The 25,073-nt window shown below is 35.2% G+C and overlaps 1 protein-coding gene across 7 annotated transcripts in view; it reads right to left on the bottom strand.

Annotated features, from left to right (window-relative positions):
* ABCB1 (ATP binding cassette subfamily B member 1) overlaps nucleotides 1–25,073 on the bottom strand; it is a 53,592-nt gene that overhangs the window by 13,582 nt on the left and 14,937 nt on the right. For 5 of the 7 annotated variants that reach the window (XM_056336096.1, XM_056336099.1, XM_056336097.1 and 2 more), the window contains 16 exons: nucleotides 20,340–20,531; nucleotides 19,431–19,602; nucleotides 18,022–18,146; nucleotides 17,104–17,275; nucleotides 15,352–15,465; nucleotides 14,260–14,370; nucleotides 11,380–11,505; nucleotides 10,999–11,202; nucleotides 10,453–10,623; nucleotides 7,907–8,068; nucleotides 6,187–6,369; nucleotides 5,800–5,946; nucleotides 5,377–5,481; nucleotides 3,402–3,479; nucleotides 1,867–1,950; nucleotides 699–902 (listed from right to left, as the gene is read on the bottom strand). In XM_056336096.1, the coding sequence (XP_056192071.1) occupies nucleotides 699–902; nucleotides 1,867–1,950; nucleotides 3,402–3,479; nucleotides 5,377–5,481; nucleotides 5,800–5,946; nucleotides 6,187–6,369; nucleotides 7,907–8,068; nucleotides 10,453–10,623; nucleotides 10,999–11,202; nucleotides 11,380–11,505; nucleotides 14,260–14,370; nucleotides 15,352–15,465; nucleotides 17,104–17,275; nucleotides 18,022–18,146; nucleotides 19,431–19,602; nucleotides 20,340–20,531 (2,350 nt within the window). Of the gene's footprint in view, nucleotides 1–39; nucleotides 247–698; nucleotides 903–1,866; nucleotides 1,951–3,401; nucleotides 3,480–5,376; nucleotides 5,482–5,799; nucleotides 5,947–6,186; nucleotides 6,370–7,906; nucleotides 8,069–10,452; nucleotides 10,624–10,998; nucleotides 11,203–11,379; nucleotides 11,506–14,259; nucleotides 14,371–15,351; nucleotides 15,466–17,103; nucleotides 17,276–18,021; nucleotides 18,147–19,430; nucleotides 19,603–20,339; nucleotides 20,532–25,073 lie in introns of those variants that run through there. The other 2 variants (XR_008821441.1, XM_056336102.1) reach the window with 2 other exon arrangements.

Raw genomic sequence — 25,073 nt, 5'->3', positions numbered from 1 at the left:
AACAGTAGGACATAGTAAGGGATTTTAGAAAAGCTTTACCTTGAAGAAAGCAATATCTGGGAAGTGATGAAATAGTTGTTCTGTCGCAAAAGGATTTTTGGAATGAAGTGGCATTAAATGCCTTCATCTAATTTCTTAAACAAGAGTCTAGCCTTCTTGCTTTTCAGTTCTCATCTTTCTCTTCCACTCAAGAAATAAAGGAATGGCAAACAGACTCAGAAACCAGTGGATATATACATATTATCCCTGCAAACATTAATAAGATGAAAGAGAAAAAAAAAAGAGCAGTATAATATATGTAAGACAGATGACATGCCAAAAAGGGATGAAAGGGAAAAAAAAAAAAAAAAAAAAAAAAAAAAGAGAATGTCAAAATGAAGAGGGTTGCACAATAAGGAAAACAGAGATGATCAGAACAGGAAGGAGAAAGAACGTGCCTGAATAGTGCTTAGCACATTCTGGGGCTTATCAATTATTAAAAAAAAAATAATATTGGTGAATAATGTAAGCCTTCAATTATTATTGAAGAAGTGTTATGCTCTGTAGGTCTACCAGTGAAACTATATAGAGCCTGTCTGTCTCTGGAAGTTACATATTATGATATGTTCTGTATATGGAAGTAATAGATCAGTCAACAATGCTTTCGTAAACATGTTTGTATACATTACACAGAAATAGATAAAATTCTCTAGACCCACCTTTCCTGCAGCTTCCAGCTCTTTTTTATCTTTCTTAGCATGCCCACTCAACATCTTCATTTCAATCATTCCTGCCACTGCAATGATCGGTATGACAGCTAGAAGTAGCAGGGTCAGCTGCCAGCCATAAACTAATGATATAATAATTCCAGTCCCCAGGTTAGCTATGTTTTGGGCAATTAATGCCAGTCTGACACCAGTTGCCTGGAGGAAGAAAAAAGACATTTCTTGCTAAAGTAACATTTTAAGTAAGGAGAGTGTTTTCACCTATAATATTCCTGATTCTTAAAACACTATTTCAAGTCTTAACTCAGTTTTGTTGTTTTTCAGAATAGGAGTTTCTTAAATGATTTGTCAAGGATTATCTAGATCATGTTTAATTCCCATATTCTGATTACTTAAATTTGCACTGCAGTTTCTAAATTTTGCTTTTGAAGCTGAACAGACTTTAACCATATCACATATTTACATTTTCAGCTAAATACTAAAATCTGTCACATTTTGTAAGTCATGCAGCTAGCTTTACAAGTCATCACACAGTGCCTAACAAAGAAGAAAATGAAATTTTAACTTCTACTATGGAAATAAAGCCAAAGATACTACAGAACTGCTCAGTTCAGAAAAAACCACATAACTTCATGTAGCAGCAAAAATTTACTTAAGCATACGTGAATAATTAAATTCAGTGCTCTGTATCCTAAATATTACGGACTCCTGAAAGTTCACAAATTACTTCTAAAGAATCTCCAAAAAGTAACATGGAAAAGGAAGTTTATTGCTACTATATCTAATTTTTTTTCATATAAGGAATCTGTATAATCCAAAAAGAGTAGAAGGTCATAAACTGAACAAATTTAGATACATATATTTAGGTAAATAAAGTATCTCTAAACAGACTTCTTAGATATAGAGATTCCCAATGTATTTGTTTAATAATGAAGACCCTGAAACATTAAACTTTTTAAAAAATGTCAACTTGGTAATTATTTTGTAAACATATATTACCATCATTGTTATAAAACACATCAGTGCATTCTAAAGCAGCTATCATTTTATAACAATTTTTAGTTGTCAAAGTCAAGACTGTTATCTAACCAGTCAAACCCAAGCTGCAACTTTACTACATGCTAACCCAAATACAAAAATTCCAAAACAAAATTTTACTTACTCCTTTCACTTGTGAGGCATCATTAGCAAGTCTTGTAGTTAATGCTCCAGTGCTATTTTTAGGATTATCAAACCAGCCCATGTCCTACAATAAGAAGCATCTTTCTTAGGACCAGTTTTTGGACATTTCATTCAAACCGCAAAGTAAAAGTGTTTGCCTAGTATAACCGAGTTCAGTGTCAGAAGACTGTATTTGGCAGCACATCAGTTCTGCGTATTTAATAAAATCTAATTTCTTAATTGCAGAATGAATATTTTTTAGAAAAAAAAAAGTGTATGCTTGTGGATGATCTGATGTGTACCTTGTCACTGCTGAAAAAGGAGAGCAGCCTGGGAGATTTCCAAACCCAAAATTTACCCTCCCCTTCCCCTGCTGAAACTCCTTGAAGGAGACATCTCTTCAGTCACACTCCTTCACAACTGCAAAGCTTGTTGTACATTGTTGTACATGTTGTACACTACATTTGGGGCCGAATGTAGTGTAAAGCATTTTCAGGGTAAAAATTCCCAATTCATTGCTTTGCTCTTTCCCAGATTGAAGAGGCTTATTTGGAAGCTGTGAGATCCCAACAAAAAACCCAACAAAAACCCCAAATAAACTGGTCTGTTTGATCAAAGTCAGAGTTGGAGTCAGGTACACCGTTTATAATTTATTCATCATGTGACCAAATATCTGATATAAATTTTCATGTGTAATATGCATTGAATGAAGACCTGATAATGTATTACAGGCATTTGTGAATTGAGTCAGTTGTAAGATTGCTCTTTCATTAGATTTTCAGTGAGGCTGATCTATAAATCATAGATTTCAGACTACAACAGCTTTCTGTCCACATTGCAAATAGTCTTGTTCACAAGAATCAAATTCTGTGTCTACATGTAGCTTTATGTGCAAGACACAAACCCCCAGAAATATTATAGTGTGTATTTGAAAATCTAAAATACTGATCCTGAAATTGTACAAGATTAAGGCCAATTTAGATAACTGCATGAATTACTTAAAAACATTATGAAATATTTATATTTTAATTCTCTGAAAGTGGCTTTAGATTTAAGTATACAATCTCACTACTGTATTAATGAACAACAATTATAGATTTGGGAACTATTTGAAAGAGATCTTCAATAAATAAATAAAAATGTACCTGTACATATTACACTTTAAATCAGACATCTGAAGTAAGCGTTACAATGTAAGCTGCACTGCATTGCATTTCTTTAGGGAAGAAAGGGCACCAGGAAAGAAAAGCAGGCAAATGAACACATAATGGAATACTACTGGTGCACATCAACTTGCCAGACCATAGTAACTTGGGTGTCCTTGCAAGGAGCACGTAAAAAGCTTTTGTATTGATTTAAGACTCTCTCTCAGGATACTTCGCTTAACCACATGTAACTAACTAAATTGGTTTCTGGACTGATTTAAAGAATCTTCTCTGTAGACAAGTCATAATATCATAAATGTAGAATGTGGTTATTTTATGATACCTATATCATTATTTTTAAAACCATGGAAATAAGAATATTTCTCTTTACCTGTCTAAGCATTGCTTTAAATGCCATGAATCGAAGCCTCATTGTAAGAATTTCTCCAGCTTTGCCAAATGTGAAACCCTATTTGAGAAAAGGTGAAATTTTTAGCATACTGTTAGATTGTGTTTATTCAATAAATACTTTAGATACATTGTCTCTACAATGTCAAAATATGAAATATTGCAGTTCTAATTGCATGAAGCAAATGGAAAATCAAGTTTAATATTCACAAATTCCAGTAGGTTCACAGTACAGACATTCAGTATTATTTCTCAAAAAAAAATACAGAGAGCATAACAGTATTTCCCAGCACTGCTTCATCAGCATGCTTAAAGGAAAAAAATCACTAATGAACCCTTTGACTTCATTTTTATCTGAGTTGACCTAAGTCAGATTTAAACAAGTGGCTTTTAGGTTAAAGACTTCGTAAGGCAATCGGGGTTCGTTGAAGTGAAACACAAATTTCCCATTGACCCAAATGGAATTAAGATTTCTTCCCTGGGATCCTAACATAACTATCAACAGTAATACATGAGTGATGTTTTATAATGAATTGAACATACTTCTAACCAGCTATGTGAATTAATTTAACAAGATACAAAAAAAGGAATACGGTGGTTACATTTTTGGGAAGATAACACTCTTCCTACATTTTAGTATTACACCAGTGTTTGTAATTAGCTTTGTTTAGCTTGCTACCATTTTTATGTGATTACAAATATTAGTTGTTTGGAATCTACATTTATGAAATTGAATACTCTTAAAATACAAACCACAGATGCAACTGTACTATGTGATACTAAGAAAAATTATTATGGCTTATTCCAATCAGCAAATATTTCTCCATTAACTGTGATCATTATCTTTGCTGTGCTCCTATACTGTCTGTAAATTTGCACGTGTAATTTTATGTGTAAATTTGCATATGTGACTTTGAAAAAAATCACAGAATAACATCAGAGAATGGGCACTATTTTCATTCTTACTAATCTGGGGGTGTTATATCTCAATGAACTCTTATATTATATGACCATCTATAAATTGAGCAAATCCGTTATAGCCATCTATAACTCGGTCTTCTATACTCAAGGCCTTCTTGCATGCATGTGCAATGAGACAAAACCATAAATAAACCAAAAGGTTTTTTCAAGAGACTGTTTCTACTGCCATCTCAAGGGCACTTTAGTATTTCACTGTGTAGGCTCATTTAATGGATAAAACTATACAGACATATTCAGAAATTATAAACCAGACTATATATGAAAATATTAAAATGCCAAAGTTTGCACCTGTATGATTACTACCTTTTTTTTCTGAACTGTGGCAGTGTTGTGGCAATTAGGTATGTCTAAGAATTAGCGTAAAGCTAAAATACTTCTTTTTTAAAAAGCTGAGATGGCTATAAAGATCAGTGAGAGCAGGGGATGAAGTATTACTGTTCAGCCATTAGTATTTGAGCAGGAGAAGCTGAGTATCACCATGATGGGTGTTGCTTGATGACCTGGGCCTGGGAATCTTTCGGGGGGATTCACATAAGACTTGAATGAGGAAGGGGTTAAGAGAGTGAAAAATTTCAGAGCTAAGGCAGAGACCAGTAGATTTGCAGTTACTAACAGATTCAAATAGGAAGGCTTGAGGGTGAGAAGGGAGCAGTATAATGTAAAGGCTGGAGAGGTTGGCTCTTAGGTGGAAATGGAAAAAAAGAGTGAGAGAATCCAGTTTCCTGCTGAGATGTGTTTGGTGAAGAAGAGGGGAAGTTCTAAAGTTAAGCGATCAGAATAGGTTGGAAGGTCTCTAACACCTGAGAAGCTCTAGGTCAAAAAAGATTCAGTTCAGTACAAGGACACCTAGAATGGCAAATGTGGGTCCTGGTTTGAGTTGGAGACATATTAAGAAGGTACAAATTTTTAGTATATTTTAGATCTAATTTCTAAAACATGACAAACAATTATAATAAAGATAAAATAAGAAAACATACCTGAAAAAAGAAAGTAAAAAAGGAAATGATCCCAAGTACTAAAAACAGCACTGAATATAAGTTGCTTTTTTCTCTTAAAACGTTCTTGTCAGTTTCTGAAAAAATCTATAAAATAATATTTAAAACAACCTTTTAAAATCAACTAATTATCTAAAACACTTCCATCTTTCTCAATAACTACGTTTAGTAGTAATTTTCACTCATGCAAAATTCGAGCATATGTTACATATTATATAACAAGCAAATTTCAGGTTGTAGCAAGATTTTTAGGGTTTTGTAAATTTCACATAATTCTTCAGATTTTTGTAATAGTGCTTCATCCACTCCTTAGCTTCATTATGCAGTGATTAATTAAGATCTGGTTTTATTAGAAATAAATTTTGTGGGGTTTATAGTATTTTGGATTAATTTATTCAAACTTACCCCTATAATTTCTGAAAATATGATTGCAAATGCAGGTTGTAAAGCTCCATTGATAATTGCACAGAAAGTTCCAGCTACAAAGTATGGCCATTCAGTTTTGTTCAACTTCATAATTTTCAGAAATGGAGCTGGAGGTAATTCCTCATCCTGAAAAATGGGAATTCTGTTAGGACAAACATGGATGTATTTGGAGAAATATGGAGAAAAAGAGAGATTAATAGTCAATTTCCTACTCCTAGAATCACTCAGGAGAAGTCAAATGTATATTTTTTAATAACATGAATAATTAACTGTACGTTTCTTGTTTGTTTTTTTTTTAATACAAGGAACAAAGAGACCTGTTAGAATATATCTAAAGTTCACTAACAGCTCTACAAAGATACTTACAAGTGAACTTGTTTTCTCACCAGGATCATCATTTTGTGCTCCTGGCTTTTTCATGCTTCTCCGAGTTGATCGTCTTCTCAATCCTTTTGTTAAGGATTCTTCAAATTCTGATTCTGATTCACTTGTTTTGGCACTAAGTGCATTCTGATCTTTTTCTGATAGTGGAACTTCAGCTTCTATTGCCTAAAAGAGGGAAGAACATGATGCTAATATTAATTATGCATATATTACTTTGAACTTTCAGCATTATCAAAGTAAAGGTTATTAAAGCAAAAGTAATTTTGACTGTTTCAGTGGAAAGAGATATGGGGAAAACAATATATAATACTACAAAGCAGATATAAAAATCTGTATTATATTTGAATAGACCTCTATCTTCAGAGCTTGATCCATATATAAGATTATCCCAGCTCGTAAGTGGATGTCAGGGGAGTGGAAGTAGCTGCTCTTTTTTTGTGAATTAACTCCTAACAGAGTTTTAAATTGAGTGTAAACCATTTGCATTCATCTTGGGATCTCTTTGAATGTGTTCTCAGTGGATATATTGTTTATTCATGAAGTGAGAAAAAATTACCTCTCTTCAGTACAGAACACTTAACAATTTACTTTAAATGTAATAAGGAAGTTCAGGATTGAACAAGTCAAAAAGAGATGTTGACTGAAAAATCTGAACAGTCTGGAAAAGAGCCCAACTTTTGGTGGTAGTTTTGCCAGTCAGTTTGACAGAATAAATAAATGTCTAACCACCACTGAGGTATTTAATAGTAACTGGATTCAAAGTTGCCTTCAACTTGTTTTTCTTTTTTTCCAGTCAGTTTTTATCTCTTACTGCTTTTTGTACTACCACTAAAGTATTTTTTTTGCTTTCTTTCCTTTTTTTTCCTGTTATTACTTTGTTTCCATTTCCTAATTTTTCCCATTATCACATTTGCTTGAATACAAAGTAATCTAAGGTGATCAAATGCATTCTTATAGTTATTTTATGAAGATATGTTTTAACTGGCCTTTTAAACTTTTTTTTCAGTCTGACATACTAAGATAGCAGTTTCAGTTTCTTTAACGGGCATTGCAGTTATGCAGTACAACACCAGTGACACAGGTGACAATGAAGCTCGGCTATATCACATGGGACACTGGGAAGTATCAAAGTATTTTGTTCTTCATATAATAACTAACAAGTTTTTGGTATTTATATTAATTTCCAATCTCTTTGACTTTGGTTACAAAACTTTAAAAGTGTACATATTTTTGCACTCAGCATAGCTGGGATTATTCTTCTCCTGTTCCTCCACTTCTTTTTCTTCTTTAGGAAGGAATTCCATATGAAGGACTATAACTAAACAGCTTAAAATATGGATGCTCTATTCCTCCAGTACCAGCTCCTGTATTTTACCTTTTATTATAGACTAAGAACAAGCAATGGAATAGCAGACTACCATAGGCAGTTGCCTTACATTAACTGCATAAAAGGAAAATACAAAATAATCTTTTAAGTTTAAATTCCTAGAGGATTAAAAATGTACTATCCTGCATTTAAATAGGTCTGGTATCAAAACCAATGGTGTTCTCTCTCAAATTACTGCTTTCCTTTTAAAGTACATATCTTTTTGCTGTTAAAAAAATATGCTGCAGAATTCCTCATACTTCTGATAGTATACAATAACTATGTGCATGGAATAGAAAAAAGAAAATGAGGCAACAGCTAGCAAGGAAAAAGTACCTGCATGTTAACAAGTTTGTAGTAGATTCCCTTTCTCTCAAGCAATTTAAAATGATTTCCTTGTTCTGTGATAACTCCACCTTCAAACACAGCTATAAGATCTGCATTTCGGACTGTTGACAGTCGATGAGCTACTACAACCGTGGTGCGTCCTTCCCTTGCCTAGAAATGACAATATATAATATAAAAATTTCTAAGTATATTCAAAAATTGTTCATCTTCATATTAGACTTGAATAAGACCTAAGGGAAACATTAAAATGGTTCACAGAAAAGTAAAACTAAAAAAAATAAATTTAAAACCAGATTTCAACTAGTACCTTAAAACAGAAATATAATGTTTAGTTTGAAAATTAATATTAGACACAATCTTTCACTGTGGGACATAAACCCATCAAATTTTGATCACAAATATCTAAACAAAATTATCAATAATTAGAATTTTAGAATGTTACAATGTTACAAACCTTAATATTTTAAAAATTCTAGAAGGTTTTATGTTTAAGCCCATAGTTGTGCATTTAAAACTTAAAATCTGTGAAGGATATTTTTATTCAGAGGCATTAGAAAATATTTCACAGTGACATTTTAAAAAATTTCATTGCATTAAGCTCTAAATCATTGCTGACTCAAGTAGCTTCACTGAAAACAAAGTTCTCTACAATTCCATGTGAAATACATTTCAACTACCTACCTATATTTGGATATTTATAAGCCTGTTGCACATAATGTATCAAATCTCACAGCTGGCCATTTTAATTACTAGACTGTACTAAAGAGATCAAGCAACTTTTAAATAATTGAAGTAATGATCCCAAGCAGTGGAATTTTGTTGGAACCTGGATGGAGTTCATCTTCAGTGATGTCCCTCAAGGGTCCATACTGGGACGCCTAATATTAAATTTCTTCATCATTGATGGAGACAAACGGGATTGACTGCACACTTGGCAAGTCTGCAGATGGCACCAAGCTGAGTGGTGTGTGGTTGATTCATTTGAGGGGAGGAATTTGAAGGCATCCAGAGGGACTTTAACAAGCTTGAGGAGTGGGCCCACTTGAACCTCATGAAGTTGAAAAAGACCAAGTGCAAGGCCCTGCACCTGGTTCAGGACAATCCTCAATATTAATATGGACTGGAGGATGAATGGATTGAGAGCAGGCCTGCAGAGAAGGGCTTGGGAATGCTGGTGGAAGAAAAATTGGACATAAGCCAGCAACGTGCACTTTCAGCCCAGAAAGTCAATGGTATCCTGCACTTCATAAAAAGAAGTGTGACCAGCAGGCTGAGGGAGGGGATTCTGCCCCTCTACTCCACTCTGGTGAGACCCTACGTGGTGTACTGCATCCAGTGCAAGACAGACATGGACCCGTTAGAGTGCGTCCTGAGGGGGGGCCACAAAAATGATCAGAGGGCTGAAAGACCTCTCCTATGAAGAAAGCCTGAGGGGCTGTTCAGCCTGGAGAAGGCTCCATGGAAACCATATTGTGGCCTTTCAGTATATAAAGGGGGCTTGTAAGAAAGAGACTTTTTACCAGGGCCTGTAGTGACAGGTCAAGGAGCAATGCTTTTAAACTGAACGAGGGTAGATTTAGATTGGCTATAAGGAAGAAATTTTTTACGAGGATGGTGAGATGCTGGAACAGATTGCCCAGACAAGCTGTGGATTCTCCATCATTGGAAGTGTTCAAGGCCAGGCTGGATGGGGCTTTGAGTAACTTGGTCTAGTGGAAGGTGTCCCTGCCCATGGCAGAGGGGTTCAACTAGATGATCTTTAAAGTTCCCTTCCAAGCCAAACCATTTTATGATTCTGTGAGTCCCTAGGTCTTCTACAAAGCTTTATAAGGATCAAAATTTATAAGCTAATGTGACCAATAAAAGCTAGACAAATAACTTCTCTATTAAATGTGTTTCCATTAATAATTCTCCTCAAACTGTCTTTCTCTATCCAACAGCAGCAGGAAGCATTACAGTACTCCAGCAGAATCCAACTGAATAAATTCAGAATACCATTTGGAGATACAGCCCCAGTATGAATACAGAGACTCCTGAGCTGCACCAGGGTTCAGCTGTCATTACTGAAACAGCTCTCCATTAAGAACAAGCCAAGCACCTAGAAGTATTCATGTTAACTAGAACAAATGTTTCCTGGGAGTGTTTCCTGCCAACTCACTGCTACAATAACTTAGGAACACGCTGGTAGTGCTTACCTTGTCTGTCAGGCTTCGACACACATTAATTAAGTAGGTAACTCACAGAAATACATGTCAGTAAGACACATAATTGTAGAGGGTGGTATTTACACCAAGACAATGTTATTTCAGCTTCATAATGCAGAAAATATAATTCCATCTTCTCACTTGAAACAAATTCCTCTCTGTAATACCTGCAGGATCTCAAAAAATCTCTGTACGGAGAGTATTTGCTAAATCCAAGTTTACCTTTTGTGTTTTAAGGGTCTCAATTACTGACAGCTCTTTCAACAAATGTCTGGAAAAAAGTAGATATTAAGCTCCTGCTTACCTGCTTCATTTTAGAACACTACTGACCTTGTCCAGTGCTGCCTGCACAACTGATTCACTCTCAGTATCCAAAGCTGATGTTGCCTCATCAAGCAGAAGAATTTTAGGATTGCGAACCAGAGCTCGGGCAATTGCTATTCTTTGTTTCTGGCCCCCGCTCAGCTGTGCCCCTCTGTCTCCAACCACAGTTTCAAACTTCTACAAGACAACCACACACATTTATGTTGGAATAATACTCAGTGGCACAGTCCTTTCGCCAAAGAAAGGCAGCGTAAAGAAAGGGCACATCAGGATCAGCAGCCCCAGCAGCATCTTCTCCTTCCTCTAAAACACCTGCTTGGATATACCTGCCAAATCATTTGTGTCCCTGGAATTCTAACGGTTCTTCAAATGCCCACCAAGTCATGACCTAAAGATTTAAAACTGGCATTCTTCCAAAAAGTTACAAGGAAGCTCTGCATATTCACAGCTCCAGGCATAGCATCCTCTGTTTACCAGAATCCCTTCTAAGGAACTATTTGGCACAAGAAGCTTTAGGAGAAATTATTTCAGCAGGACAGCTGGTTTGCTTACGTCGGGTAGCTTCATGATGAAGTCAAAAGCATTGGCTTCCTTGGTAGCTTTCTCAATCTCTTCCATGGTGACATCCTCACGGCCATAGCGAATGTTTTCTGCAATGGTAGTAGCAAATAGCACGGGCTCCTGATTCACCACACCAATGATCTCCCGCAGATATCTTACGTTTATGGTCTTAATATCCTGCCCGTCAATGGTAACCTAAACAAAAAGCAGCAGACAAAAATTTACTTCAGTGTTTTGGTCAAGGAACCTCTCTCCCCAGGCTGGCACATGCCTTCTTAGGGGAGACTGTACCATGTCATTGGAACAAGGCCGGCGAGGCCAGAACTAGACTTGCAACGACACAGAGCCGTCCTCTCGCTTGAGGTACCTTACCGTGCCTTCCTTGGGATCGTAAAATCTCTGGATGAGCTGAACAGTTGTACTTTTCCCACAGCCACTGCCACCAACCAGGGCCACTGTCTGGCCACAACTAACCTTGAGATTCAAGCCCTTCAGTACCTGTGCATGTAAGAAATGTGACCCAAAACATAACAGTATATAAAAACATCAGTGTAAATTTGAAGTACTCTTTAGAGTTTCAGTAAAAAATCCTCCATATTTATAGCAGAATCTGGTATAAAATAAGATTTATAAACACGTGAGTTTAAATTTTGCATAACTAATGATTTCAGCTTAATGTTCTTCACATTTACACCACAATTGGTCCCATATCAATGTATTATACAACACAGTTCACAATTACCCATATCATGAGCCTGTTTATATGACAGAATATGATTACTACCCATAACTAAAATATAATATAGAAACAATATGATGCAATATTTCTGTATTATGTTGCTTCACCTTTTTCTTTAATGTACAATTTAATGCAAATTAGAGAAATTACTATTGTCACAGTTAAAAGTGGCAGAATATACTCTACATTGTTTTGGAGGGAAAATAATTTTAGTAAACTTGAGGTAACCTTAACTTTTCCCTTCTGATTGGAATTGCTGGTGGGACTTTTGAATGGTAACATTTCATTACATGATATATAAGCTTTTTGTATTAGTCAGCATAAAACATAGCATTTCACAACCATGGAAGATAACAAAGTTTTGTCTTCCCTGGGCCTCTTACAAGGGTCAATGTAGGTCTCTGGTGCCATGTAATTGCTCTTTCATTTTATTTCCACAAATATAACTGGTATTGAGCTGTGTAGTGGGGCTGGAGAACAGTCGGTTTGCATGTGCATGCCATGTATATTTGATTTTGCCCATCTTCCTACTTAACCTGCTCACCTGATTAGTGAGAAGATACAAAAATAGGAAAAAAAGGAATAAAGTGGGTTTGTTTCTACTTTAAATGACAAAAGTTGTACCGGACTCTCTACAGCTTTCATTACTTTGCATAACCTCTGTGGTTGGAATTGATTATTGAAATGGGCAAAAACATTATTTTTGGCTAATTAGTCTTCTAGTAGGACTAGGCTACAATGAACTATGCATACCTGAATGCTGACACCTGCATTGTGGCTAAGTGCATTTTTCCATTCTAAACATACTGCCATGCATCGATGTACTTCTCAATACTTTGCAGCCCAGTGGCTTTGTTACCTTCTCTTTCTTACTAAATTTCTACCCTTAGCACTACCACTGCCCCTTCACCCTTAGTACCAATATTAGTGTGCTTTACAAGTGAAATATATCTGACTGTTTAGGAAAAAAAGGCATAGATAAATCACAACTTTTAGGAAGTCTTATTTTGCTATAATATTTATAGATTAAAACAAGAAGTCCAACATCTGTAATAACAACTGAAAATGTATTAAGCAGCCTCATTTAATCTTCTGGTCATAATGCCATATATAATTTAGTCTATAGACCATGTATAAAACAACTCAAATGAAACATAAATAAAGGTAACAATAATACAATATAATACTAGATAATAATAAATATATAAATATTTATATTATATTTATCTTCTTTATATCATTATTTATTATTGTTTGTAAAATTATTTCTATATTTATATTAAATACTTGTTATTTATACAATTATTATATATAAAGTTAATAGTAAAGATAATAATAATGCAAATAGAAATTGACCTAAAACCTGTGGATCACTGCTGTTTCTAACAACTTAAAGCAAACAGAAGAGAGATTGAGGACAGCAAATAAATCAATTTAGTGAGATAGGAAGTAACTTGCAGTCTTCATCATGTCTGTCAGTTACCTTCCTGCCCTTAATCCTGTTGAGAAGAAGAGTTAACTTAAAAATCATGTAGATTAAATTTAACTCATCATAGTTAATTTCTGCTTATTTCACCTCCTCATTTTTGTCTTTACTATAATTTATGAAATACTTACTAAATGTTTGGTGTACCCTTAACTTCCTACATTCATCTCTGAAATCATGGGGGAGAAATCTCTGTTTGTATTGTACCTGCATGAACTTATAAAATAGTCCATTGAGATCAATAGTTGTCTTTCCATTTATATTTCTATATGAAGAAAAATGAGGCACATTCACTTAAATCCCTTTCTTGATAGAAGGAAAAGCTAAAATATTTGACATATGTATGAGTAAAAATGGCTTAAAAAGAAAGCTCTGTGTCTTTCCTTTCTGCTAATCAAAAGTAAGAAAGATCCCCTGATCAAGGTCAGTGATTTTCCTTCAAGGTAGGGAACGAATTGGTTACATAGTACAAAGATACTCTTCATGAAAATATTTTCATAAATCATTCAAATGTCTTTCACCTCCACTGAATTAAGACTCTGGACTTATGACAGTGCTTTAAAAAACAAACTTTTTCTCTGTCTAGACAGACAAATATAGATTCTGATCTATATTCCATATATAATACATCCTTGATGGATCTGGTTTCTTTAACTGGTTGAGATATAGTCTTAACAGAGCTGCAATGCAGGCACTTTTGAAACCCACTATCTTATTATTATTACTACACACAAACACTTGGGTTAGATGCATAAATTTAGATTCTGACAGCAATAAATCTTTATGTTTCATTTCATAACCACACTGACTATAGTTTTACACAGAAAACTTCAGAAAACTTAACACGTTCAGCTAAGGTGTAAATAATTCTAGACAAAATCACTGTGATAGCAAAGTAATTTTATATAAATTAGAGAATCAACTTGGAATTGTTATATTTTCAACAAAATTTTGTTTATGTGACTTTGTTTTCCTAACAAATGATTCACGTTTAACTGTAATATGTAGCAAGTTTCATTTACAGTACCTCAACATCTGGTCTGGATGGATAATTGAAGTAAACATTTTGGAATTCCAGGTTTCCTTTTATTTGGTCTGGTTTGTGACCTGTCTCTGAATAATTGTCAATTTGAGGTTCCTGTGCAAAATAAAATATAAAAAACACTCAAAGTTATTTCCCAATGATTATTTTTTTTTTTTGTAAATGAGTCCTAGAATGCACCATTATTCTCCAGAGATATTAAATGTAATTGTAAAGCAATTTAGGTGAGATTTCTGAAACATGTAAATTGCATGTTTTGCTGCTTCATTACTATATTGATCATCTGCTCATGCAAGAATATTTTATAACTTGTCCATTTAAGCTTTTGCATGAATTTAGTATGTTGTCTTCAAGACTCGATCCACAGCTAGCCATAATTTGAGATTCATTTCACTGCCTGATGATTAACCTGAACAGATCATCTTTAATGAGCTGTTCATATATGCTGTTCATTTATAGCTTTGCCCTTTCTGCTGAAACAATTTGGGTGAGAAAGAGCCAATCCACTGACCATTAAGCAGAAACAAAGGTCTTAAACTGTCACTATTCTTTCATTCCATCTAGGCTGGGTCTAGAACTTGAAGCATGTCTTAACAATAATCCAAAATATGCAATTGTATTTTAGAGAGCTTCATCAGCTAGTAAAATCACAGATCCCTGATTTCAGACTCTCTGGGCAATTGAAGTACATATCCAAGTTACCAGGTTGTTTTTTATTGATTTGCCAACACTCACACTAATCGAGGTGCCAATGATATATTAAACCTACACTAGCTGCAATCACATATCTATATAGCACCATAGACATGCCTTTCATGATAATAACATTAGAGGATACTTCCAACTCCAAGTAATTCAGAGATCCAGTACTTTTACCTTTGAAGCAAGGACTGATAAGTCTAGAAGTCAAAGAGGAACTCATTTATAATAACACATTTTATCTACTTCTATTGTTCTATTTCTGCTTATTTCATACACTGTTATTTACTCTTACTAATTTCGTATCTATAAATAGTGCCTGTACTTAAAAAAGAAGGGTCTCTTAGTTTTGACATGAGTGAGGGCAAAGATACTCACATTGTCTATGATATTAAAGATTGCATAGGCAGCTCCTCTTGCACTAGCAAATGCTTCTATGCTTGGAGCAGTTTGTCCAATACTGAAAGCTCCGATCAATACAGAGAAAAAGACCTGGAAAAAATGTTTATGGTGACATATATCAATTTTCATTTAAGCAGAGAATTACATTTATTTATTTACATTAGATATCTTTGGATCAGGAGGCTCCATGCCTGTTAATGGAAATTTAAGGAATTTAGAATTGAAGGGCCTCTCAAACATAGAATAACATTAAGAAAAGGATTTTCTGAGATTCAGCTGAGAACTGAGTTCCTGCACAATGTTAATGTTGCAAACATACTGATAAGTAAAAAAGTGACTCAGGTCTGCAAAACCTGTGTCAAAAATTGTATAATTACACTTGATGTCTCAAGATTTATTGCACTAATTCATCATTTGGCAATAGATGTTCCAAAGACCAGAAAGTATATTGCATATTTTGCATTGGAACAAGGACAGATATGCAAATCACTATTCTGCTTTCCAAGTGACAGTGAAATAGAAGTATACAAATCCAAATGTCCATCACCAATAAAGGGTCCCTCTTCTGGAATGAGACTGAGTGCAAGCAAACAAGAAAAAAAAAAAAAAAACAGAAAAAGAAAAATTAGGTTATTTTCTCAGAGAAGCATAGTTTATTGCTTTCAGCTAGTATCAAAACAAAAGTAATAAAACCACACTGCTCAAAGATCATAATAACAGCCGGTACATCAGACCAAAGGTCCATCAAACCCATTATCTTTTCTCCAACAGTGCTCATTCACAACTGTGATACCTAATAAGGCAACATTCTCCCGTTCATGTTATAAAAACACCATTTCAATGAACTACAGCTTAGACAACAGAAATTGCAAATACTTTGAACTGAAAAAAATTACACAAAAGGGCATGAACCTCATAGATGTTTTGTATGCCAGCCTGCCTTAAAAAAAAAAAAAAAAAAAAAAAAGGCAGGTTCAGAAGAGCCAGTAACACATATCAGAGTGATTTTTCACAGACTACAGTGATTCATAAATGAAACAGAACAGGTAGTTTAAAGAAGACAAATATGTACATATGGTCTCCTAACTGGGTTTCATCAAGGTTAACAGTTATTATTCTTACCATATTTCTTTGATATTTCATACAAAATTAGAATGGTTGCTGCAACAAGAGAAGAATTTCAGCTTTGATTTAGGAGTTATGGTTTTCTTCCTTTGGTTAGATGGTTACATATTTTCTAGTATATTTTTCTCCCCCTCGATTTCTAAAAATACTGTGATTCCAAGCTCTTATGGTGCAAAATATAAGAAAATCATCAATAGAATTATCTACTTATACCACAAAACAGCTGAAAGAAAAAGTATTTGCTTCTGCATCCTGAAAATATATTCAGCCTTACAAAACTGAAAACAAATAGCAAGTAGGAAGGGTACTGTAGGTCAGTTTTTGATTGAAGGGTTTCTATATGAGTCTGATCTTACGGAACTCAGAAAAGATGCAGAAATAGTTGAAAATAATATATTTTATTTGTCTTGATGTAGATTTTGAGATACTATAGAAACAGCATGTAGACTTTTGAGGTAAGAATATTTTTGTTAAGAAGGGATGTTATTTTGCTGATTTTGGCATAGAATTCTTACTAAACTCAAATAAGTTCCTGATATACACCTTAATGTATTTTCTTTAGTATTTTTTACTATAATTGGGAACTTAGTCTTTAATACTTACTGTGAGAACATTGCCAATAGTGTAATCATCAGTTAAGACCAAGGTAGTTCCATACCAGAAGGCCAGTGCATACGATGCATATATCAGTAAGAAAGCAGCACCTATAGAAATATTAGCTGTAATAGCCTTTTTTATTCCAATCCGCTTAGCATCTTCTAAATTTTTACGGTATCTGGAAGAAAGAAGTTCAAAATAGACTCAGATTTGTACCATGGCACACAGCACCAAAAATTCTGTGGATGAATTATAAAAAGAACATTCACTTAGTACAAGTTATATAAAATATATAACCCTAAGAATGTACAAAGGTAAGCCTGGTAGTCAGGCACACCTAAAAAAGCCAACATCAGTCAACCTGGTATATAGAAAAGAAAAGGGCATCATAGTTCGGGGACTGGCATTCAAGTTCCTTAAATAACCTGCAGGCCAGTGAACTTTTATTGCGAACCATTCACGGCAGGCTTTGAGATTATAATAGCTTAAGACAAAAGGTTAAAATATGTCACAAGAATCATGTTTTACAATATAGTGGAAATAGAGATAGTATTTATTAGTACCTTTACAACAACTACTGAATAATCAGATTATAAAGGATACCATCACCTCTTCTCATGGGAGGGCCTTTTTTTTTTTTTGTCTAAAGCTCTCACCGTGTGATGTTTAAAGTGGTTTGTATGGTTTCAGAGCAGAGACAATTTATCAACTTCTTTTGTCACTTTCTAGAAAAATAACTACTTGTCTTTCAACATCTAGGGAAAGTTACAATAGCCTGTAAAGACCACTTCCTATTACCTCAAAATGCAGGAAGCACAAGACTTGCTTGTTTTGACAGACTTTCAACAGTAGATACAAGGAAATTTCAAAGCATCTGAAGAGAGTACTTTCAAATCAGCTGATGAAAGCAAACATTGCTCTTACCTTTTAATTTCTTTTGCCTGTCCTCCAAAAGCTATTACAGTACGGACTGCTGCCAGAACTTCCTCTGCAACAGCACCTGCTTTTGCATATGCAGCTTGTTCTTTGTCAGTGAAAGCAGAGAGAACCTAATACAGGATCAAATATTTTGACTTAAAAACCACAATGAGCTCAAGCACTTCATAATGGTTTTTATCAAGTTAACTTCCTTCCATTATGAAGCCTTTTGATTATATTACATATGAGTGCAGAATGTTCAATATCAAAATCCTTTTAAATTAATTAATTAATAATTACATTATTAATTCAATCAACTAATTTAACATCACCCATTCTCAACAACTAAGGGCTGAATTTTTCACTCTGCTTTCATCCCGTGCATGAGATTAGATGACTATCCATACTGAGCTGGTGTGATTCTCCTCAAGCAAATCTCAGCTCATTCTCATCTCTGTCTACCTTAGCCAGTGGGCTCGATAGTTTACATTAATTGGCCACATTCCATGAAGACTCTTAGCCAGCAGACATATGTAGCACATGCTTCTCTACTCCTACCCTTTTTGAGATACACTCACTCCAGGCAGAGAAGGCTTATATGATCTTCGAAATACAAGGGAAAACACACTATAAAAATCTGAAGGCTTCCAAACAGCAAATGTAAATCGCTCCAATCCCATGGTAATTTAGTACTTCTCTCACTTATGTCTATCTAAACCAGGGGTCCTCAAACTCTTTAACTAGGGGGCCGGTGCACGGATGCAGTGGCAGGCAGCCATCTGCGGCTGCTTGGTTTCCCCCCCCAACGCCCGGTGGGGGGGGTGGGTGTCTGTAAATACCGGGGGCCAGATTGAGGACCCTGGGGGGTCGTATCTGGCCCACGGGCTGTAGTTTGAAGACCCCTGGTCTAAAACGTCTTACCAAATCTGTTAACAACTCTGAAAAGGAACTCTGTGTCTAAGACTAAGACTTGGTCTAATTTGTTCACTTATTTTTCAGGAGGTGTAATTATTCCTTTCAACAGAATAAGTACTCAAGTGGATGAAGGTTAACAATTTCAGACTAGAAATGTTTATTAGAATCCAATAATACATGGATTCTAATCCAATATTATTAGAATCCAATAACACATGGATTCTACTCATGTATCTTGCTTCCTTTTCTATATAGAAGTATGCTATATTGGCAGAAACCACTTCAAATCAAACAAGTCTGTCCGATCTGTGGGAATTATAATATTCAAACTACATGAGGGTACTTATGTACAGTTCATCTAAAAGCTTATGTACATAGATGTTGTTCAAAGCTATAATTGTTCTAAGCAATACATTCTAACAGTACGAATTACAGATACATAGTTTATTTCATTATCACTCATTAATGTAAAACCTGACACTGCATATATGTTAACTTACTTTTGCCCAGATGGCTGCTGAAAGTCCCAGGACAGGACTGACCGCTAGTATTACAAGGGTTAATTTCCATCCTCTTATGAGGCCAACAATAAATCCTGTTACAAATGTTGTTATTGCTTGAACAAGCAATCCAATTTTGTCACCTATTCCTTCATTAATCTTGGAGACATCACTGAAAAACAAATTGCATCCAGACAGGAAGGAAAATGTAGAAAGCACAAGAAACTTTTTCAGTTTTGTTACATGGTCATCTGTGTAGAGGACAATCTTTATTATTAATTACTTCCAGACAACAATTTTCTTCAAGATAAAGTGCTATAAAGTGTGGTCAAGGAAATTTTCATATTTCTTGTGAAAATGTAATGTTATGAAGCTGTTCTTGCCAGAAAAGACTGAAATTCTACCTACAGTTTAAAGTTACTTTCACTTTGTTAATTCCAAATTTTTGGTCTGTTTGGAAACTGTGGGATATCTGGAAAGGAAAGATAAAGCCTTTAATGTAGACAAAGAGAAAGGAATAGCTTATCATGCAGTTAAAGTTATTCACACCGCTGGGGTCACTCGGCACTTAATTCAGTTCTCAGTGTGCACAGAAATGAACTGTGTTTTCCTGGGGATAATCTTATAGGCTGCGCTTTATTCATCCTCAGAGTTCAAGGGAACTTATCAAAATGCTTTTCTGATACCCCCGTGACAGTCCAGTGTCAGAAGTATTAGAAGTTCAGTCTCTGAGACTCTCCATAAGAAAACTCAAAAACTTCATTTGACAATGAAATAATTCAATTTAATTTCATAGTGAAATTTCATTTCACAATTAAATAATTCAATTTTAAAATAAAATTTAAAAAATGTTAAGTCATACACACTTAATAAAGTACAATAATACTGGGAAAGGCATAGTATACTTACTCTAGAAGACGAGTATTAAGTTCTCCTACATCATTTACATCAAACCATCCAATTTCCTGTCTCATAATTGCATGAAAAAAAATTTTTCTAATTTTTTTTATTTGCCGGCCTGCTGCTATGGTCCAAAATGAAGTTTGGATATAAGCAGCAACAAGAACACCAGCTGCTATTGCAGAATAGTAGTACGCATATCTGAAAAAGAAAAAAAGGCAAAATTATCTGCAATTGGTTTTAATTACCTTGCTACTTCATATTTAGCTTGATGCTCACTTCTGTTTCAGCCCTGAGTTACAGTTTGTATGCTTATACCAGAGTTTACACTTCTCTGTAAAACTTGCCAACTTTTCTATGTGTAGTATTTAACACCAGTCTTCAAATAGGCAATAAAGGAAACAAAGCTATTGTTAGACAGGAATTACTTTTTGTTTTTGTCAATATAACATATATTTTCTCATAAGATTATTTTAGATCTATATTTCAGATACAATACCCTTTTCACTTGTGTCATTTCCAAATACTCCACAACATTTTTGTTTTAACACATTTAGACAGACATAACCATATATATACCTATATCACACACACACATCATACAACATGCCTGCCTATACAAATATATTATGCATGGATGCTTTAAATATTTCCCAATTTGAGAATACAGGATAACTATATATAATTGCAAGTAAATGCCATTAGATCAAAAATTATTTTGCTCTCTATTTTGCTTATAACTGATATTTTACTGTTAAATTAATTCAGCTCTGTGCTATGAGCAGGGTGTCAAATCAAAACAAAGGAGTGTGTGAACCACTGTATTTTTCAAATGGGATCTGAATTTGAGCCATAGCTTTAAACTGCTCAAACAATCTAACCAGATTTGATTCAGAATTAACATCAGAATCAGTTACAGGTGAACTTAAACCAGAACTAAACCAGAAGCATGTAACTGAACTGATGCCCTGTTTGTAAAACATGACCAAAGCCAGTGGCTAAATATTTGTGGTGTATATTACAAGTAATTGTAAGACTGCTACATCTATATAAAAGTAAATAATTAGCAAAATACTTTAAAACTCTAAGGACTTTCATTCACATAGTAAATTATGCATACAGATTCTTTAGAACTGTAGCATGAAACTTCACAGGAGCAAATTGCAGAAATCTGTGTGCAAATGCTCTGCTCAAAAAAGGAGAGAATGGCTTTATAGATGAAACTTTTCAAATTTTAATTCATTCTTTTTTGTGGCTAAGATACCATACAGTTTAGTCAGGGACTTTGGAACTACAGTCATTATGAAATGAACTTTATCTAAACTGTTTAATAAAAATGAGTTAATGCCTAACTGAATGCTGGTTAGCTGAATATTGACCTTGATCATCTTCAGCTCCATTAAAACTGTACACAGAAACTTCCAAATTAAACCTAAGAACACTGCTTCAAAATTCAGCAGTAATTACTTCAGACAATTACTTTATGATGTTATATCACTTCAAAGAATTGTTTTATGCCTGGACTTTGTTTCATGAGAAACTGTATCAAAAGGGATTGATATCTTTGCCAGATTCCACATTGATGAAATATATTCTATAAATTCACTGCTGAAACTTAACAGACAGTAAATGCTCACTGCATTATAAAATAATGTTTCTTTTTCTTTTAAGAAATAGTTAGCTTTTAGGCAAACTGGTTTGAGTAACAAACACAACTAAGTCCATGTGTATAGATCAGTACTTCAACACACCTGTGTGAGAACTTTGTCCTTGTAAACAGTTTTTGTTATTATTTGAGCTGCTGACAACTGTTCTTGGAGAATCAAGGAGGGACTACAAACAGTTTCTTCAAACCAGTGAACACACTAACTCAAGGCTTTACCTAGAAACCTTAGAAAAGTGAACCTATTCCTGTACTGCTAATAAGTAATACATTCTTCATTCAACAATTTGTTTCTAAAGAGAAACTTGGGCTGGTTTTTACTAATATTCGTACTTTCAGAGTTCCTCTCTAAAAGACAAGGTGGCATGCATGATGTTTGTGGTTGATCCTGGCTAGATGCCAGGTGCTCACCAAAGACGCTCTATCACTCCTCTTCCTCAGCTGGACAGGGGAGAGAAAAATATAGCAAAAAGTTCATGGGTTGAGATAAGGACAGGGAGAAATCATTCACCAATCATGTCATGGGCAAAACAGACTCAACTTTGGTAATAAATTAAATTATTTTCCCCATCAAATAAGAGTAAAATAATAAGAAATAAAATCAAATCTTAAAAAGACCTTCCCCCCACCCCTCCCTTCTTCCTGGGCTTAACTTTACTTCTAATTTCTCTACCTCGTCCCCCTCAGTAGAGTAGGGCAACAGGGTATGGGGGTTGCAGCCAGTTTTGCTGTAGTTGTTTCTGCTGCTCCTTCTTCCGCAGGGGGGACTCCTCACACTCTTTCCCTGCTCCAGCGGGGGGTCTCTTCCACAGGAGACAGTTCTCCATGAACTTCTCCAGCATGAATCTTTCTTATGGGCTGCAGTTCTTTATGAACTGCTCCAGCGTGGGTCCTTTACCCAGAGTCCTTCAGGAACAGACTGCTCCAGTGTAAGTCCCTCACTGGGTCAAAAGGTCCTCCAGCAAACCCGCTCCAGTGTGGGCTTCTCTCTGTCCAGAGGTTCACAGGCTCTCTGCAAGGTCACAGCCTTCTTCAGGCATCCAGCTGCTCTGATGTGGAATTCTCCACGGGCTACAGGTGGGTGTCTGCTCCACCATGGACCTCCCTGGGCTGAGGGGCACAGCCCGCCTCACCAGGGGCTTCACTATGGGCTGCAGGGGAATCTCTGCTCCAGCACCTGGAGCTGCTCCTGCCTCCTTCTGCACTGACCTGGTGTCTGCAGAGTTGTTCTCTCATGTAACTTTCCCCCTCTTCTAACGTATGTTACCACAGAGGCACTACCACTGTTGCTGGTCAGCTCGGCCTTAGCCAGCAAAGGGTCCATCATGGACCTCCCTCACACAGACCATCACTTAGGGTTGTGAGAACAGGCAGTTCTCAACATTTAGATGTTGATGTCTATCTATATTCACATTTACGTTTCCTTTGTGTCAGCTTGTCTGTTTTCCAGTACCCTTTGTTCTTCAAGCAGTAGTGACTCCTAGACAATAGCCCACTGAGGACAATGGGAGTATTCCTACAGGTTTTAGTTGGGATGATGTGATGAGAGTTCAGAGATTAAAAGAACTCCAAACCATTAATCAAAAATTGTTCTCATTGGTTGTTGGTCTAAAAGACTTATGAATGACACATTGATTTACACACTACTCTTATGCTATAAGGGTCAGTAATACCTTGTGTAATTCTAGTACATCCTGCTCTTAAAATACAGTTTAGATATGCTTGAGTAGAAAAAAGAAAATATGTTGATTTTAAAACTGTCATTACTTTCATTTCAAAGCAGAAATGAAAACGCTAACACAAATATCTTTAAAATTAAGAGAAATTAATAAAAGCAAGTGACAGTTTTAAAGGCAATCCAACCATAAGATCAGTTACTAGAAAGGGTTAATTAGGCAGGTTGAAATATAAAGAGTAATTAACTGCTATAAGGAAACTAAATCGGGTATTTTTTACATTTGCAAGAATATCAGAACACTCAAATTTAAATGATCTAATTTTACATATTAACAGAAATTGCTGTTTATATGAGACTTTATAAAACTATATGCTGGAGACTAAGATCTTAGTGAATTTCAGAAAAGGTATTCCATAATTGCATATGTAATAAGAACAAGTATTTTTAAAGTTCCCTTAGAATAAATATGACAGACTTTAAAAAAGTTGTGCAACTAGGCATGACAACCCATGCATGAATTATTTTGTTCTGCAATTTTGCCTTCAAATTTGCTTTTAAATCACTGGGCACAAGTAAATTTTGCTGAAGGTATGTATGCATTATTTGCATTCATGTCAGAGACTAACTGACAGAAATCTGGGAGCAAGTAGCTGTGTGTCATACTCTCTTGTAAAACATAATTGCCAATTCCCTGCCAGTTCATTGTCCTTACATGCAAATTCTTCATTTCTCAGTAACAGCCTTTTCCTAACTAGCTCTTGCTCATTTATTTTGGGATAAATAACTTTTTTATTAGAAACTTAACTACTTAATCTAAATGACCTATAAGTTTACAGTCCACTGTTACCAGAGATGAAATGCACTTCAATACAAAGCAGCAAGAGTTACTACAGCAGATCTCTTATCTCCTCCTCCTTACAAAAGACAATTGCCTTGAGGACCACATCAGCATTCCTGACATGTCAGATGTTTTTCATGACATGTCAGATGTTTTTCACTACCCAATGAGGAACAGACTTCAGCCTGAAGAAGCCAAAGTGGTAGAAGAAATTGCACATGAACTTTAGACATCCTGCATAAACCAAGTCTATGGGCAGTGGCTAATAAAGCCCCTTCACAAAACACATCTGTTGGCAGCTGATGTTTCTGCTTATATGACCTTTTCTTTATGAAGCTTTGCAGCAGAAGAACCTACTGACTGCTGCCCTCTGCCATTGCCAGCTCTAGAGTGCTAGATTTAAGGTTGCTTATAATCTAACTCCATATTTTCTGTAGTCCAGATAATTTAGTTAAACTTGATGCTTCAGCAGCAAAGCAGGTACTATCTGGCAACTATACCTCTACTTTTTGTCAGTAAATAGGTCATAGTTCATATCATAGTTCAAGGAACTGGTGGATGATA

Source organism: Falco biarmicus, chromosome 4 (assembly GCF_023638135.1).
Source record: "Falco biarmicus isolate bFalBia1 chromosome 4, bFalBia1.pri, whole genome shotgun sequence".
Lineage (NCBI taxonomy): Eukaryota > Metazoa > Chordata > Aves > Falconiformes > Falconidae > Falco > Falco biarmicus.
This window is presented reverse-complemented; position numbering and strand designations above follow the sequence as displayed.